This window comes from Lupinus angustifolius, chromosome LG17 (assembly GCF_001865875.1).
Source record: "Lupinus angustifolius cultivar Tanjil chromosome LG17, LupAngTanjil_v1.0, whole genome shotgun sequence".
NCBI lineage: Eukaryota > Viridiplantae > Streptophyta > Magnoliopsida > Fabales > Fabaceae > Lupinus > Lupinus angustifolius.
Window position 1 is genome coordinate 10,740,765 of NC_032025.1, and position 19,981 is coordinate 10,760,745.

At 35.2% G+C, this 19,981-nt stretch overlaps 1 protein-coding gene and 1 pseudogene across 3 annotated transcripts; one reads left to right on the top strand and one right to left on the bottom strand.

Moving 5' to 3' along the window:
• LOC109331215 (TPR repeat-containing thioredoxin TDX) lies at positions 1–13,534 on the top strand. Of its 3 annotated transcripts, XM_019565587.1 has the most exons (11): positions 8,756–8,913; positions 9,003–9,042; positions 9,884–10,015; positions 10,090–10,183; positions 10,281–10,361; positions 10,486–10,550; positions 10,676–10,816; positions 10,902–11,015; positions 11,901–11,931; positions 12,944–13,275; positions 13,400–13,534. In XM_019565587.1, the coding sequence occupies exons 1-10, from the start codon at positions 8,804–8,806 to the stop codon at positions 13,267–13,269; spliced, it is 1,134 nt and encodes a 377-aa protein (XP_019421132.1). In that variant the 5' UTR covers positions 8,756–8,803; the 3' UTR covers positions 13,270–13,275; positions 13,400–13,534. The 3 variants fall into 3 exon arrangements, with proteins under 3 accessions (XP_019421133.1, XP_019421132.1, XP_019421130.1); XM_019565585.1 differs by having other exon boundaries at positions 8,757–8,913; positions 12,944–13,503; XM_019565588.1 differs by lacking the exons at positions 8,756–8,913; positions 9,003–9,042 and adding an exon at positions 1–5 and having other exon boundaries at positions 12,944–13,503.
• On the bottom strand, positions 14,179–15,124 carry LOC109330864 (annotated as a pseudogene).

The following is a 19,981-nucleotide window of genomic DNA, read 5'->3' on the forward strand; positions in this document are numbered from 1 at the left end:
AATATGTACCTATAATAGCATAAACTCAAGCCCTTCATCAGATTTTGTGTTGTTTTCTTGTTTCAAAGAGTAACTTGGCATAGACTAAGGCTTTATTTGGTTTACAAGAAAATATAAGAAGAGAGAAAGAGAAATAAAATGAATTTTTGTAATGTTTAATATAAGAGAAAATGAATAAAAATAAATATTTTCTTCTCCTTCTCTTTTGTTTTTGTTTGACTTGATAGAAAATGAGAAGAAAATGATGATGTTGTGGTTTAAATTACAAAAAACGCCTCTAAAATAAAGAAAAGAGATTGAAAAATGTTGTTTTATTATTAATTAAAAATAAATGTTATAATTTTAAATTATAAATTTTATTATAATTTTAATTAACATTTTCAGCTGATATGGTTTAGGACACAATTTGTGATAACATATCCTTATTCGGATAAAGTTTCTCTTTCTCTTCTCACTTTCTCCTCATCAGTAGAGAGAAAGAAATTTGATGGGTCCTCCTACTTTTTTCCTCTCTCCCTTCTGTCTTCCTTCTTTCCCCCTCTAAATCAAATGAGAGAAATTTATCATTTCTCTTCAACTTCTCTCTTCCTCTTTTCTCTCTTCTCTAATTCTACCCTTTCAAACAAAGGCTATAGATTTAAGATATAAAAGTACATCTCACTACAAGAGGTTCTGTTCCTACCCGACGAACCGAAGAGTCTTATGCTTGGTCGCCGAGGTGGGCCCCGCGTGTTGGGACCACCAGAGTTGACCTAAGAGACAACATGCCTTCAGTACCTCACCAACCCACCTGCCAGCACAGCAGACATGCTGCAGAACGGCTACCAAACCAACCACAGGCTAAAAGACAAGAGTGGCACAGTGTACGGTCCTGGCAGACCGCCTGACACGGGAAAAGCAACTCCCGACAACACCTTTGGTCGGCCACGCGTCGCACTACCAACCAAGAACCCAATGTCAACTCTCCCTTCTATAAATAGGGATCTTTACCAACAGGAAGTATCTTAACCTCTTTACTCTTTGATATTATTCGCTCTACTGCTATCTATCTTCACTACTCTCATATCCCCATTTTACTTAGTTCATACACTGACTTGATCGTCGGAGAACCTTTTCAGATACCTCCACCGGCGGGTCCAGCTATCCTACCTCATCCTACTACTTTGACGACTATCCTCTTCTCCTTCCTCAGCAGTTGATCAACCATTGTCCGTATCTTTGTGTTCTAGTAAAGAACAACTCTCATATCCCCATTTTACTTAGTTCATACACTGACTTGATCGTCGGAGAACCTTTTCAGGTACCTCCACCGGCGGGTCCAGCTATCCTACTCATCCTGCTACTTTGACGACTATCCTCTTCTCCTTCCTTAGCAGCTGATCAACCATTGTCCGTATCTTTGTGTTCTAGTAAAGAACAGGTTCCTATTTAGTGTTCCTTTGGTAACAATTATGTTATTAGTTTTAATTTATAAATTGTGAGATTATAATCTATTAGGATTATAGCTTGTTTATGTTTGTGTACCTTAACTTCAAATTGAATATAAACTAATCTGTTTTATTTGAGTAAGGTTAAAATATTGTTTTTATAATAAATTATAGAAAATGGTATGAGGTTATTTATTTATGTTATGGTTATTTTTTATACTATTTTTTAAATATACATTTTTTTTAATATTTACTATTATATATACTAGTGTGTACAGGCACTTCGTGCCTGCCGACGAATATTGTGTGATACTACATATTCAATTTTTATATATTTCATTTTTTTTGAATTAGAATGTATTTTTTGTGTTCGATGTACTTTATATTATATTTTTTGTGTGATTATGATAATGTTTAATTTAAGGTGTGATATGTGGTTAATTAATGTATTGGTGGTAGTTGCTTAAGATCATATAGTTTTTTTGTAAAAATTAAATAATATTAGGGCAATATAGGAAATAAAAATTACACCATAAGGGAAGTTATTTCAAGTTTTGACTTTATATATAGTATAGATATAGATATAGATATATATAGTATAGATATAGATATATTTTCACTATCATTGTTTTTATTTTTAATATTACATAACAAAGACTACAAAAATATATTAAAATAAAATACAATATAAAAAATAATATTAGTATTAAGTAATAATATGACACACAAATAAATAGAAATTTCTAAACTTGAATGACATTATTCACAAAATAAATAATAAATTGTCTAAGTTTTATGATGGGTTAAATGAGAAGTAGAAAAATTATTATTAATATTTAAAAGTAACATGATACATATTTATAATATGGAGTTTGGTGGAAGTATTAAATGAGAAGGTAGATAACCTTGAAATTAAGGGTATAATGAGAATTGACATTTCAATAGAAAAAATAAGCCAACTTTGAAATAAACAACTCATAATGGAGAAGCTTCCATTTTTTGTTTCTTTTCCCACAAAAATAAGCTGAGTTTATAATCTAGATATGTTGTCATATATACTTATGCTACAACTTTAAGCTTATTTAAAAAAAAAAGCAAAAACTACAAATTTTAATCTAAAACAAGCTCTCACTAGAGATTAAGTATGATAGATGTAAGTATCCTCATTTCCACAAGCGAAGAATAAAGATGAAGAAGACTTTGAAAACTACAACAACAAGAAGTAAGAAATGTGATTCAACAATGATCTAACATATTATATAATATTTGGATTGATATAACATTGTTTTAATTAGTTTTATTTTATTCAAGGTTCATTTTTACTATCCTAAACTTCTATAAGAGTTCAAAGTAGTTTCATTTTTAACATGTTATATAATTATTCTGCTATAGATTTGTCGAAAATTCAGAATTCCAATTAGTTATATTCCTTTGTCATGACACCTTCTCATTAATATTCATTTTTTCAACCTCAAAATTTCATATTACATGCAATAATTATATAAATAAATAAACATCAATATGTTCTACTATATTTGATAGAGTATGTTAATACTCTTTTAAATATTTTTCATATTCTTCATATATGCTATAATTTGTTAATATTTTTGTAAATATTTTCCATATCTTCCATATTTTTGCATATACTTTATATTAGAATAGGAAATATCTAACCTAATGTGTAGCCTTAAATTATGTTGATACTCTTGTATATATTCATGATTTAAATGGAAATACAATCAAGGCCAAATTCCTTTCATGGTATTAAGAGATCCAATAAACTTTCCTATCTTCTTCTCCTAAAACTAATTGTCTTTTTCCTTCCTGACTTCCCTTTGCTTCTCAACAATCATATCTTGTTCAAAAAATTCATTCCACCTGGCTCTTGTCGTATCCAACATCTAGAACCATATCTCTGTCGTTCTTGAACTGGAAAATGTTCAATATGGAATGTGGGTTGAACTTTTCAAAATTCATGCATGATCTCACAAGGTCATTCACCACATCATTCCATTGAAAAACGACAAGGAAATTAAACTGCCTGAAATCGATGAAGAAGTAGAATTGTGGTCCATCTTGAATGCCACGGTTCTCCACTAGATTTGTTCCACTATTTCGATGACCTTCTGACCACCATTCTTGAACCTCGCTCTACTGCCATGGAGGCGTGGGATCGGTTACAAGACATCTTTCAAGATAACCAACACTCACGTGCAGCCACACTCGAGCAAGAATTCTCCACTACTTGAATGGAAGATTTACCAAATGCTTTGACATATTGTCAATGACTCAAGATACTTTTAGATCAATTGAAAGATGTAGGTGCACCTGTTTCCAATCATTGTCTTGTTCTTATAATGGTGTGTGGCCTCACTAATGCCTATAAAGATGTCGCCATATTAATCCAACAAAGCAACCCTATTCCTCCCTTCTATCAAGATCGCTCTATAATTACACTAGAAGAGGCGAGTTTGATTAAGATGACAACAACATGATCGAATATGGCCATGGTTACTGCAACATTTAAGGATTTTGATGAAATCCTCCATTATTCTGGAAATTCCTCATACAACAGAGGTGGGAAAAGGGTGGAAATTGAAATAACACTACCATGAACAGTAGGAACCGCCATTATAGTGTCGACGGTGGATGCTGCAATGGGAAATGTGGTCGCAGTGGTGGATATAGCAACAACTAGCAACATCAGAAACAGTAATTCATGACCTACTTGGTAGTAGCAACAACACCACTAACAATATCTTATTCCTCGTTGGGGGTGGATGCAACAACCTTGGGCTACCCCGCCCTGCCCGTATCCCTCTGCATAATGGGCTCATCCCAATGGCTCAACAATACAACAAGGGATTTTAGGCCAACGTCCACAAGTATATGTTGCCATCACTCGTGATGCACCTACAGATATTGAGGCAATTATGCGTACAATGTCACTCAATGTTCCTAACGGAAATTGGTTATGGATATTGGAGTAACCTCTCATATGACAACATCTCAAGGTAATCTCTTGTTTTATTTTTGAAATGAGAAGTTCAAATAAGAATGTAATTATTTGTAGTGGACAAAAAATTCCAATTCACAATTATGGACAATTATCCTTTTCCCCACCACATCCACCATTAAATTTAAAAAATGTCCTACATGCCAACAAACTTATCAAAAATTTGATTTATTTGGATCGTCTTACAACTAACAATAAGGTTTATGTTGAATTTGATCCTTTTGGGTTCTCTATGAAGACCTTTAGACGAGAATGGCAATAATGAGATGTTATAGCATCAGAGATCTATATGCTATCATCAATAATCATAGCCACCTATCCATCGACTTTTTCAGGTAATACTCCTAGTTTATGGCATAATAGATTGAGACATCCATGACCATATGTTCTAAGCTCCCTTAGCAAGAATAAATTTGTTTGTTGTCAAAATTTATCATTTTCTAATGTTTGTTAGTCTTGTATTTTTTGGAAACATATCAAATTGCCATTTTATGTTTCATCTTCTAATACATTGATGCCATTTGATATTATGCTAGTGATTTATGGATCTCTCTTACTTTAAGCAGTGCATGATATAAATATTATATTTTCTTTTTGGATGACCACATAACTTCTTGTGGACTTTTCTCATTAGCAAAAAATCTCAAGTATACTCAATTTTTTCATCTTTTAGTGCTCTAATTAAGACACAATTTGAAATGACCATTAAATGTTTTCAATGTGACAATGGGAAAGAATTCGACAATGAACCTTTCAAAAAAAATTAAAACAAAAATGGTCTTATTTTCCAGTTTTCATGCCTACACACCTTTTCGCAAAATGGTAAAGTTGAACGAAAAATACGAACCATAAACAAAATAATTGACACCCTCCCTACCCATGCTTCAATGCCCTCATAATTTTGGCATCATGCATTGGAAATGAAAACATATCTTTTGAACATTCTCCAAAACAAATCTCTCAAACACACATCCACACCTCAAATTCTATATCGTTGGAATCCTACTTATACACATATGCAAGTCGTTGGTTGTTTATGATACCCCCTCTTCCCTTTCACTAACATAAATAAATTACAACCACACTCTTCCCAATGTGTGCTTTTGGGATACTCATCCAATCATAGAGGATATAAATGTTATGATTTGTCCAGCCAAAAAATATTCATTTCCAGGCATGTTATTTTCGATGAGTCCCAATTTTTTTTGCCAAGTTACACACACCTCCTTCTACTGTCTACAATTTTTTTAATAATGACTTAAATCCATTTTCAATACATCAATGACACAATACAGTCATGCAGCCACAAAATTCAACCTCGCCCAGTCACTCTCCAACGACACAAAGGCTCAACCCAATTCACATAGCCTTAGACTAACATACAACCCAAAATAATGGCCGAACCACCTCTAATTCTCCAACCAAGCCCAACTCGTCCGAACTACAACTTGTCTCTACCCACCACCAAACTAACTTGCCAACACCACACCAACATTAAAACCGGCCCACCTTGCACTCATAAGAACAATGGCAACTAGAAGCATGTATAGCATTTTAAAACCAAAGTGTCCATTAAATCTAACAGCTTCAGTTAACCAACTTATACCTTCTCCTATTCTTACAAACCCAAAAATGGCCTTGTCCGATCCGAATTGGAAATCTGCAATGCAAGACGAATATAATGCTCTTATTAAAAATAAGACGTAGGATTTAGTACCACTACCTTGTGATGTTAATGTTATTTGGCCTATGTGGAATTTTCGGCATAAAAAGAAATCTGGTGGTTCCTTTGAGCGGCATAAGGCCCATCTTATTGGTGATGGCAGGTCTCAAAAGGTTAGAGTAAATTGTGATGAAACTTTCAGTCCTATGGTGAAAACAACAACAATTCGAATTGTTCTTAGCATTGATCTATCTCAATCATGGCCCATTCACCAGATGGATGTCCATAATGTTTTTCCGCATGGTCAACTATATGAGACCGTTTACATGCATCAACCTATGGGATTCAGGGATCCTGTCCATCCCAACTATGTATGTCTCTTAAAACAAATCTATATGGTTTGAAACATGCACCTCGAGCATGGTATCAACAGTTTGTTGATTTGTCTCCACCATTGGTTTTCACCATAGCAAATATGACCATTCATTATTTATTTATCGCAAGGGCAATGGCATGACATAAATTCTCTTATATATTGATGATATCATCCTTACTACTCATTTTATTGATCTTCGTCAATCTATTATGTCACTTCTTGCTTCAGAATTTGCTATGAAAGATTTAGGTCCTTTCAACTATTTTTTGGGCATTGTAGTAACTAGACATGCATATGGTTATTTCTTTGTCAACGAAAATATGCCGAGAAGATCATAGACAAAGTCATCATGACCTCTTGTAAACTTACTCCTACACCGGTGGACACTAAAGGCAAACTTAGTGTCTCCTTAGGTACTCCGTATGAAGATCCAACTCATTATCACAGTTTAGCAGGAGCATTATAATATCTTACTTTTACCAGACCTGATATATATTATGTTGTACAGTAAGTGTGTTTACACATACATGATGTAAAGACTGAACATATTAATGCTCTTAAACATGTTCTTCGTTATGTGCAAGACACTCTAAACTTTGGTTTACATTTATACAAATCATCAATCTCTGGTTTCATTTCATACATTAATGCTGATTGGGGTGGTTGTCTTGACACTAGATGCTCCACTTAAGGTTATTGTGTTTTTCTCGGAGATAACTTGATCTCATGGTCCTCTAAATGACAACCCACTTTGTCTCGAACCACTGTAGAAGTAGAGTATAAATGAATATCAAATGTCATTTCTGAGTCTCGCTGGATATGTAATCTGCTTCTGGAACTTTATTGTTTGGTCCCCAAGGCAACATTGGTATATTGTGACAATGTGAGTGTGATATATCTCTCTAGTAACCACGTTCAACAATAACGCACTAAACATATTGAGATGTATATCCATTTTGTACGAGAGAAAGTTGCTTGTGGCCATAGGTTCATTCATGCAAGTTCCCTCTCACTAGAGATGACAACGGGCACAGACGAACACGGGTAGTAGCTACCCGCTACCCGTTTCAAAATAGGAGAACATTACCTATAGCCGTCCGTAATTGTACGGGTACCCGTGTGCGGGTATTCACGGGTATTTTTGGGTACCCATAGGTTTCCTATATTATAAATGAATTTTTAATTTTTTACTTCTATTATGTTTCAAATGAGATGGAACTTAATTATTTTTGTATCTTTTGATTGAATATTTGACAAAAATATACATAGTGTAATGAATGTTAGAATAAATAAATTTTTATTTTAATTAAATATAATATATTAATCATATAATTAACGGGTACCTGTGGGCATGAGTATCATATTACCTGTACCCGCCCGTATGTACTACTGGTATTTTTAAAACTTGTTTATAAAACTCACTGGTATCCATTTGTGACCCGTACCTGTGCCCGTGCACGTGCCGGTACCCACGAGTACGAGTTTTTTTGCCATCCTCGCCTCTCACTATCAAATTGATGATATCGTCACTAAAGGGCTTCCGCTCTTACTTTTTGATTATTTTTTGGCTAGTCTCAACATAAGAGAACATCCCACTTCGACTGTGGGGTGTGATAGAATATGTTAATATTCTTGTAAATATTTTTAATATTTGATAGAATATGTTAATATTCTTGTAAATATTTTTTATATCTTTCATATCTTTTGTATATCTTCTATATTAGGATATGAAATATCTTATCTAATGCGCAGTCTTAAATTATGCTGATACTCTTGTATATCTTCATGGTTTAATGAAAATACAATCAATGAACAAATTCCTGTTAATAATAATTGACATTCTTCCTTTATTTATATACGTTTAAATCAACCACAACAATAATCATTTTAGTGTACCTTTTTCTCCCCATAATAAATTATGTTAATATTGAATTTTGATGATAATTATACTCTATTCTTATCATAGAAAAATATGTCATTAGTGTAAGAGTTTTTACATTATCACTACATGATCAACTATTCAATTTTAATTATAATTGACTTTTCAAAAAAATTAATCAAAATAAAGGTGAATATTACACCGACTGCGTATAAATTTTTACACCATTAATTTATAAATACTACACCCTTCCCATGGTCCATTTTTGTCACCAATTATCATTTCATTATTTTTATTTTCAATCCAACCCAATTTGCATGTTGGAGTTGAAAATTCAGGAAAGAACATGTGGGTCCACCATAGGTTACAGTGCCATATAAAAACGAAAAACAAAAGACACAATAAACAAAGACACGAGAGAGAGAGAGAGATCATAACATCAATGGAAGCAAGGAAAGTAAGAGAACTGAAAGAATTCATCGAGGAATGCAAATCCAATCCTTCAATTCTCCATAACCCTACTCTTTCTTTCTTCAAGTCTTATCTTCTCAGGTAGCTACTCTTCTCTCTCTCTTTTTTCTTCTTCTTCATTTCATTCCATTCATTTCTCTCTAACACTCTTTTACTTTTATTCTTTCTAGTCTTGGTGCTCAGGTTCCACCTCTACATCAACCCAAACCTGTAAGAAACTTTCTATTCCTTTTCAATCTCAACAATTTCTCTTTTTTCTCTCTCATTCTGTGTTCCCATTAGTCATTATCATTCATATATTAGGGTTTTGTTATATATAAACACAATAATGGAGGACACATTGTTAGTTAATTAGTGAGTGCTTGGGATAGCTGGATTATGTTGATTTAAGCGGATTTTTTTAGGAAAAAAGCTGTTTTGTAGTTAAGCCGGAGTGTTTGGCAAAAATAAGATGAAAAAAAGAGAATAAGCTGTTTTCACCAACAAAAAAAAGAAGAGAAAAAGACAGTTTATTGAAGACAATAATGGAAAATCTGCTAGTCAAATCAAATCTTAACCCTCTTTAAAGTTTAAAACCCTCACCACTTAACAAAGTTTTTTTTTCTTTTGATCTAAGAAGTTTTTTCCAAAATGAAAGCTCTTTTTTGATTTCATGAAATGCTTTTAGGTTTCTTAAAAAAAAAATCATTTCTTGGTCTTTGACTGTATAGCTGGACTTCTGAGGCTTACCCTTGGGACAGGAGTGGTGGTTAGGTAAAGCCTTCTTAAAAAGTCACTTCTTAAAACAAACGGTTTTAGGAGAAGCTGGATTTTCTAGCTTCTTGAGAGGACTTTTTTTTTGTTCTTCTAGATAGTGGAGAGAAGTGAAGTTGCTTTTCAAACTTGTAGAGAAACACGAAGTAGCTTTTGATTTTATATAAATCACTTTTGCCTTGAATGTTTATGAAGAATTGCCTTTTTCCGAAGCCTAGACAAACCATAAATGTTTTCGGCATTTTTAGTGATGTCAAGTTTGCTATGTTCTTTCTACTTACAGTAAAGCCATATGCAGGAACCAGGTCATTATGATGATAAAATGCCACCTACTGGTTTTTCAACCATAGAGGAAGATGATATTATGGAATCTGACATAGAGTTGGATAACACTGATGTTGTCGAACCTGATAATGATCCTCCTCAAACGGTAAGTTGTGGTGTATGTTGCATCGAGTAATTGTCATTTAGTACACATGTAATAAATTTATGATTTAATGGCAGATGGGAAATCCAAATCCTTCGTCAGAAGTAACAGAAGAAGAGAGGGATGCTGCACAAGTGGCAAAATCAAGAGCAATAGATGCTATATCAGAAGGCATGTCTTTCATTACTTATTAGTGTGTTTTTCTTTTCAAAATATCTCAATTTGTGTTTCTTGGACACTGAGAGTTCAGTACTTTATGCTTTTCTAGGTAAGTTGGACCAAGCACTGGACCACCTAACGGAAGCCATTTTGTTGAATCCGCATTCAGCCATACTATATGCTACTAGAGGTACCCTATATATTTCTTACATAATGCCTTTTGATAAATTCCTATAAATACATTTTTTCCTGCTTTATTGTTGTAACATCTACAATCTGCCCATTCCTTGGAAACCTCAACTTCTTGTTTTCAGCTAGTGCTTTTTTGAAATTGAAGAAACCAAATGCTGCAATCCGTGATGCTGATTATGCCTTGAAGGTTGGGTTCATCATTCTCTTGCCCTTGAAATTTGATTTATTTCTAACTTGTTGCTAAGAAAACATGGCGTAGAAGAATTTCTGTATGACATGTATGCGTACTTAAAGGTGTATTATTTGTTTCAGATTAATCCGGACTCAGCCAAAGGATTCAAAACGCGAGGAATGGCAAGGGCTATGTTGGGACTCTGGGAAGAAGCAGCAATTGATCTTCATGTAGCTTCAAAGATAGATTATGATGAAGAGATTGGTTTGGCACTAAAAAAGGTAGTTTACCTGCTTTCTGCAGATGGAGCTTCTAAACAGAATACCTTTTTTTATTCCTGTATGATTATAACTTTTGACTCAACAGGTTGAGCCTAATGCCCGCAAAATTGAAGAGCATAGGAGAAAATATGAACGCTTACGAAAGCAGAAGGAGCAGAAAGGAGCTGAACCCAAGAAGGAGCAACAAGCTGAACCCCAAGTAAGAATCATTTAGTGTATATTTTTCATCCTGACCAATTTTTTTTATAGTAATGCATTGCTGTGTGACATGAGAATCTTTGATAGCAATCTGGGAAAGCGTCCAGCTTTTCTTATTTGGGTCTTGGCCGGGTTTGTTTCTTCCACGAAATGGCATTCAGAGCTGTCTTAACAGCCACCCCGTTTCGGGCTCGAGCAATGACCTTGACCGGCCAAGAAAGCTCAGGATTTGTTCAGGCCAAAAACTGGTTTTCTAAACCTGGTATCAAGCCTTTATTAGGCATAACCGGTTGGGCTTTTGTGGCCTGAATAGGCCAGGTCCTGCCATGTTCACTTTCGAGCTATGTCAAGCCAGACCAAATGTCCCAGGTTTATTCGGGCCTAATTTTTGCTGCCCCACCTGCCCATTTAACAGGCTTATTAGAGCCTGCTCGTTTTGCCAGCTCTAGACATTTTCATTTGATTTTGGTGGTCTAGTCATGTTCTAGTCTTTCAATAGTCGATTTTTCATTTTACCAATATCATTCAATGTTTAGAGTGGATTTATTTTCTCTAAGCTACTGTTCAAGCTAATGCACAGATACAATTTCTAATGACTATAATCAATCAATTCCTAATGTCCTATGAATCTGTGCTTGTGATACATAAAGTCACAAATAATCAAACTTGTCAAAGGTCAAGAGAGTTAGGGGATTGGAGTTTGATTTACTTTTCCAATTTGATTAGTCAAGGCCATATCTTTCTTAATTCTTATTCCCTATTCTAATGAGAGAATGTATAAGGACTCAGTGGATATGTAGTGAGTTATAGTGGTTGGCTTCCTCTTTATGCATTTTTATAACAATGCTGAGAGATATTACTGAAAATTATTTTGACCTTTCTGCAGGTTCAAGAGGCATTGTCTTCTTTGAAAGATGGTAAGACTTATGTTTCTGTCTGTCTGATGTTATTTAAATTCCCAGAATTTTTTCTTGGCTTGCTTATCTTTTGGTTAATACGGTCATACAAAAAATACATATTGTACTCCATACCTCTGTCTGATCCTACTCCTTCATGATACCACTCCATGTGTATGCCTCAAATTCTTATGAAGTATATTGGCCTGCTTGAAATCCTTGTATTGGACACTGGGCATGTTTGCCAGCATACGCTGGTTGTAGGCTCGTATTTTAATTTTCTCTCTCTCAATATAATGACTAGTGCTAAATCTTCTGGTTTGGATATTCAGATATATGTTAATGGGGGATGTTTGGAACAGCTTAAAGGAAGTTTATTTGGGCTTATGAAACAATTTATGAAAACAAGCTTATGAAAATAACTTGTCAACTTCCTTATTGCAACACGTTAATCAGAGAAGCTTATGAAAATAGCTCTTTTTAAGCTTATTTTGGTTTACCCAAAAGTTCAGTAAGAAGCACATGTTTTATCTTCTAACTTTGTTTTCATGTTTGTTGACTCCTTTTTATTAAAATATATGGAACATTTGCTAATTTTTTTATTCACTCAATTTTATCCAAACTAAGATGCACTTCCTTATACACAGTTTCTTAATAAAAATAACATTAAACCTTACTCCAATCATTTCAGTCGCCATGTATTGGCAATATATTTATGGTTGAAAAGAATGGCACTGAGAAAGTTTAGGCATTTTGGCTTGTTTTTCCTTTGCCATTAACTTTGATATGGTGTAAATTATGCTTGGTCGTGTGATTTGATTGAGGTGATATTTCCAAATTGAGCTATAAAATAACTGATGCAATTTTTGTTTTGTTTGTTTGTTTTGCCTTTTATTTTTATTTGTTGAAATAAAAAGGAATTTTTTGAGGTCTATATACCTCTCTCCTCTAGGCTGTAGCCATACCTAGGAATTTAAATTTAGACAAGGGTGACTTAAATTAAATAACCCAATGTGTTTGTGGCATTTAACAGGGCAAGTCATTGGTATTCACTCTGCTGGTGAATGTGAAAAGAAGTTGAGTGCTGCATCAAAAACATCTCGCTTGGCCATCTTATACTTTACTGCAGCATGGTGTGGCCCTTGTCGGTTCATCTCACCTCTTTATACAAGTTTGGCTGAGAAGTATCCAAAAGTTGTTTTTTTGAAAGTTGACATAGACGAGGCATCAGATATTGCCGCACGCTGGAAAATTACCAGTGTTCCTTCATTTTTCTTCATAAAGAACGGCAAAGAGGTTGATAATTTGGTTGGGGCAGACAATGGTGCACTTGAAAGGAAGATTAAACAATATGCCTGATAAGAACCTTGGTACTATAATATTTATTTGCTCTTCATTCTGTTTATATGCCCAAATTATCATAGAGAGCCAAAGACTAATGAGTGTTAGTTTGATTTGGATTTAGTTTATAGTTGTCAAGCTGATTTTTAAGTTTTAGAAGACTGTATTGGGTAAATGGAAATGTATATTACCTAGATTATGGTTACTTATTTGGAAAGTTGTTGATCAGATTAGCTGGATTTCTTTTCCTTCTTTTTAATTCATTTTAAAGTTATGCCATGCTCTTTTGGAAGCTTTATTTCCGTATTTGACTTTTTTAGGGTACTACTGAGGGTATCTCTTCATCCTATGGGTAAAGAACTAATCCCTTTTGGGGCGCGTGACTGCCGCTCCCAACAAATGTGACTTTCAGGAATCAAACCCTTGACCTTTTAGTTATCCTAAGGATCTAGCGGGGCCTTACACCACTTGATTAACGTCTTGTTGGTTTTCTGTATTTGACAGGAGGAAACAAAATATGGTAATTGATAGGACAGTGCATTCAGAACTCAGATTTGAGTCCTCTTATGTAGAAGAGGTAGACATAAAGAGATTCTATTAGTAGGTCACATCGAGATTAGTGAAATTTCAGTTATAGCTACTAAATTTCAGTTATAGCATGTATCTATTTCTCTCTTCCGCATGACCCATAAGAGGAAAAATGACACTAGAGGATCCAATCAATTTTCCTGCAATAGCATTTTGACTATTGATGTTTTTTTCGGTTCCTCTTATCAGCAATGAACTAAAAGCTGATTTTATGGTATTTGCGTAGACTGGGAAATGCAAGCCATGCCATTTGCACTTTCAGAACATAAAAGCTAAAATATGAGTTCTGATAAATAGGATAGAAATAATACAAGAAATAACTTGATTGTTATGATCTTCAGCTATTTAACAGGCCAGGACATATATAAACTGAAAGGTTATTCTATAGAAAAGAAAGGGCAGCATTACACGGATTCATTTTCTCTCATTCTTGTAGTAAAATCTCAAAACCAAATAGAAGAAGAACCTGTAAAGATCAGCCCAAGCTAGCAGGATTAAGATGGCATACCACAGGTTGTTCATTGTGGACAAGACATATTCTCCCAGTAAGGCAATTCTGAGTAGCACATTTTCTAACTGTATTTGGCTATCGCTGGGGGCGACCTGTCCTAATGGTCCAGGGAACAGTTTGGTTATGTTTCCTGAGCAGGAACCACGGTCATTCTTGAATTCATTTGAGTAATGTCTCAAATGGGTATTTGATTGCAGAAAGATGGTGGAGCCACCTCCAGTAAAGAGATATCTGAGTTTGCTTGTGGAAGAAGTGCATAATCTGTGATGTAACTTAGAACAAGTGCACTAACAAACATAACATGAATTGGTAGGAATAAGTGATGCAAAAAGTATTAGCCAGAAATTCAAAGGGCTGCTTTTCAAGTAGAGCAGTAGTTTTGTTATGACAGCAAATGTGAAACCTTGAACAGCAAATAAAGGGAGGTAGCAATGAGGAAAGAAATGACATAAGAAGAAGCGTGGTAGGCATTGTGGTAAGTCTCCTTGATAAAGATGAACCTTTCCAAGATAAAAGATGGAATTGCATTGTTGGAAAGAAAGCAATGCACACTGCAGAAATGTAAAAGTTGAGGAACCTATTGATGTCTTTGAAAGTATGCCCAAGATTTATGAAAATGGAGGAGAGGATAAGTGTCATAACAGTTAGCACTATCTCATGGTTGAGGAACAGTTCTGGCGTGTGAATTGTATTGAATGATGTTCTCCATGAGAGTACAGCAACCTCATGCAGCCATGGGTTTGCGTACCTGGATTCAATCTGTGGCTCTTCAAGTCATAACTATATATCCAAGACTTCTTATTAAATCAATTTACAAATCCCATTTGACATAATAACATGTGATTGGTGTTGGAAAGTAAGTATTACATTTACTCTCATGGTTTAAATACCCATTGTATATATTATCAATGGTAATCATGATATCAAAGGTAGAACTCAACTTATTTTATGTTGTCATAAATCAAAAAATAACATTTAGTCATTAGTCAAAGGTAATCATTTACCCATTTGCCTAGACTGACATACTTATATAGAAGGAGTATATTGGAAAAAAAACAGGATGTTTATAAGTGACACGTGTTAAAAAACATGTAATACACTCATTAGAAAATAAGTGACATGTGTAAATTTATTATGAATTTATGATATAGAAGGATTTTGTATAGCACTATTGTAAAAGAATATTTCATTATTCTAACAATCTCAAATATCAACTTTTTGTTATGATTGTTTTATAGAATTCAAGGAATCACACAAGAAACGATGAATTCAATAGAATAAGCGTAGGAATTCCTATAATTGAGAAAGGAATTCGAACTTTCTTATTAGAATCAATCAAGAATTACAAGAATTTTGGTTTGAAGAGAGAAGAAGTTTTGTAACTTTCTAAAAATGGAAAATATGTTATTAACTACCATTTGAAAAGTTTCTATTTATAGTCTAACTTCCTAACTAACTTTGAAACAGAATTACAGAATCACCCTTATCATTTCCTACCCCATAAGAACATTCTTGTCCTCAAGAATGAAAATTCAGAAATCTTTTGCATAGATCATAGTAGAATTCCCATGAAGCATCTTCAATCAATTGATGTTTCCATTTAACCAAAACCTTGGTTACTGGTTGCCCCCTGCGTTTTACTGTGATCCTATCAAGTATGAGCTCGGGTTCCTTGTCTTGATTATCTGTACTTGTACCAGAAGGAATAATTGAAGAAGTAACAACCTGCCCAACATGTTTTTTCAGTGGAGAGAAATGAAACACATTGTGGATTTTAGTATGCTCTAGAATCTGTTTTGTAAGCCACAGATCCAACCCTGCTGAGTATAGGAAAGGGACCAAAGTATTTAGAAGCAAGCTTCTCATTACTCCTAGCTGCCATTGAAATTTGATTGTAAGAATGCAACTGATATAGACTAAATCACCTTCCTGAAATTGCCTATCACTAGGATGTTTATCCGCCAATTGTTTTATTCTATCTTGGGCCCTTCTTAGATGAAACTTAAGCACCTTTACCATTTCTTCTCTTTTAGCCAAGCTCCTATCTACCAGTTGTACCTTAGATTCTCCTAGCAAGTAAGGCAAGTATGTGGGAGGGGGTTGACCATACACCACTTCATAAGGAGTTGCTTGTATAGAAGTGTGAAATGTAGTATTATACCACCATTCAGCTAGTGGCAACCAACATACCCATTGCTGAGGAGTATCTGCACACATACAACAAAGATATGTTTCCAAACACTTGTTGACAACCTCGGGTTGTCCATCTGTTTGGGGGTGGTAGGATGTAGAAAGCTGCAATTGTACTCCTTGAAAAGCCATAAGTTCTTGCCAGAATTTGCTGATAAACACAGGGTCCCTGTCACTGGTTATTGATTCTGGAAATCCATGTAATTTAAACACATTATCCATGAATGCTTGAGCTACAATGCTAGTTGTGTAAGGGTGAGTAAGCTGGATAAAATGAGCCTTAATCAACCTATCCACCACTACAAAAATGACCTGCTTGCCATTAGAAATAGGCAACCCTTCGATAAAGTTCATGGTGATGTGTTGCCATACATGTTCAGAGATAGTGATGAGAACCTCTTTAGGAGATCCTTTTTGAAAACAATCTATCTTGTTTGGTGTTCTTAACCCACAGTTTTATGGGTTGTCTTTGAAGGTGAATTTTTGGCAGCAAGAAAATAATAAAGGATAAAAGAAGATGGTAAGGATTGAAGGGTGAATGGCGCCACAACAATGATGTTGATAAGCTGGGTGATATTCGCCACAAGAACGTGGTTCTTGATAAGAATTTCTAATCTTGGTTCAGCCAAGAAGTTAGGAGAAGATACACTCTCACACAAAAAGGAAGAATCCTTAATTTTTACTCAAAATCAAACATAGTTCCATTCAATCCGAAAGTATTACAATTATAGGCCAACTCATGGTTGGTTAATTAGTTCCAACCAAAAAATCTAAGCACTTCAAATTACACATAAATGACATTTTGAATTTCCATGAAAAAGCCTTAATTACAAGTCTCGGTTTCGTTGTACTCTTGATGAGGAATTCGGCCCCCTTGGAGTTGTGGTCTTCATGAATTAATGGCCTTCATGATTCAATGTGATTTTAATTGCCTTGCACGAAAAAAAAAATACTTTGAATGGTTCATGAATGAATTAAAGATGGATGGCACAACAACTCTCTATGTTAGGCTTTTATGATGGGCGGCACACTTGAGTCCAAGTTTGTCTTGATAATGGACGGCTCAATTAATTGTGCAAGACTTTGTGGACAGTTCCCCTTGAAGATTAAGTCATGCTTGACTTGATGGCACAATTAAGTGGACGACACAAAATTCTCTTTGAAGTCATGCTTGACTTGATGACACAACTTTGTGGACGGCACATGATTGCTAGGTTTGGACGGCAATCCTCCATGTTTGGCTTTGGTGAATGCTTTGCATGAAATGTCCAAGATGACTTGACCTTATTTATTGCCTTTCAAGGGCTTCATTTATTCTAAAATTTAAAAGTAAAAGACAAATTAAATGCTTAAATGAAAACATCTTAGGACACAATAAATGTGTCCTAGCCATGTTTAGAACATGGTTGTGCCCTATTAAAAGGGTTGGGAATTATTTTCCCCACATTGGCCCACATGTAAGGTGATGTAATAAAATAGGTGACTCCCTTGGTTTGAGCTTAGGGGAATTTCCTTGATGTCTTGAATGAGTAGGCTAAGTGCATTGTGTACATGTTTGGCCCTTGCCCTTGTCATGGGCCCACCTATGCTTCTTAATTCCTCATTATCCTCCTTAGGCTCATTTGGGTTCACATCAGATAGGCAGAGGTTGTAGTAGACCAGGATAAGTAGAGGTATCATACTTACACCTCTGGCAAATAGAACAGTGTTGAATGAAGGATTGAACATCCTTATTTAACCCTTTCCAATAGAGCAAAACTCTAATTCTCTGAATAGTTGCATTCCTTCCAGAGTGTCCCCCGAAGTTGCCTCATGAAACCATTGCAATAACTCCTGTCTGAGTGAGTCATACTTACCAACTTGCCTTTTCTTCTTAGTTCTATGCCATTCCAAGTGTAGTGTTTGTGTTTAGCTGGATCAGATTGCAATTGGAGTATCACCCTCTGCAGACTAGCATCACTGTTCCAAGTGCCCTGGATTCTTCCCAACAAATCTGAATTCAAAGTGTGTACCAAAATTGCTTGACATTCAGCCCCTTCCATTCGAGAGAGAGCATCAGCCACTACATTGTCCTTCCCTTGTTTGTATTTAGTGGAGAAATCAAACTCCATAAGTTTTACCAACCACTTTTGTTGAAATTCAGTGGTCAATCTTTGATCCAGCATATATTTCAAGCTCCTATGGCTAGTCTTGATGATGAAGTGTTTCTTTAACAGATAGTGCCTCCATTTTTGGACTGCAAAAACCACAGCTATAAGCTCATTTTCATAGGTTGATAGTGATTGTTATTGCTGATTTAATATCCTACTAATAAAAGCAATAGGATGGTTGCTTTGCATTAACACAACACCAACTCCCTGCCCTGATGCATCTACCCCAATTGTAAATTGTTGTGTAAAATTAGGTAGAGCCAACACATGGGCAGTAGTTAACAACTCCTTCACCTTTTGGAATGACATTTTGGCTTCAGCAGACCACTTGAACTTGTCTTTTTTTAACATCTCAGTGAGTGGCTTGGCCACTAGTCATATCCCTTCACAAACCTCCTGTAGTACCCTGCTAACCCCAAAAATCCCCTCAACTGCTTCAGTGTTTGAGGCAAGGGCCAATTCTGAACTGCACTGATCTTAGCTGGGTCAGTGGCTACACCTTCTTCTGATATAAAGTGCCCCAAGTACTCCACCCTCCTAACTTCAAAATAACACTTAGATTGTTTGGCAAACAATTGATGTTCCCTCATCCTAGAAAGTACTAGCTCTAGATGCACAAGGTGTTCATCTATTGTACAGCTATAGATAAGAATGTCATCAAAGAAGACAAGCAAAAATTTCCTGAGAAACTCCTTGAAAACTGAGTTCGTCAAATTATGGAATGTAGTAGGTGCATTTGTTAGGCCAAAGGGCATCAACAAATACTCAAAGTGCCCACTATGTGTTCTAAAAGCTGTCTTATGAACATCATTGGAACTCATCCTCCCTTGATGTTAGCCTGCTCTCAGATTGATCTTAGAAAAGATACTGGATCCATGTAGCTCATCCATGAGGTCATCAACTAAGGGAATAGGAAACCTATCCATGATGGTGCTCTTGTTTAGCTCCCTGTAATCAACACAGAGTCTCCAAGTACCATCATTTTTCCCCACCAAAACACTGGACTCACATAAGGGCTATTGCTTGTTTGGATTACTCCTGAGCTTAGCATATCATGGACCAGTTTGTCAATAACATCCTTCTGTTCCTTAGCATACCTATATGGTCTTTTGTTTACAGGATCCATATTATGCATTAATGGGATCCTATGATCATGCTCTGCTCTGGTTGCTGGCAATTGAGTAGGATTGGCAAAAACATCAGCATATGCTTGTAGTATGCACTCAATTGTTGGAGGAATCTGACTAGAATCCGCATGAGTTGTTAAAGTATGCAAGAGACCCCCTTTTGC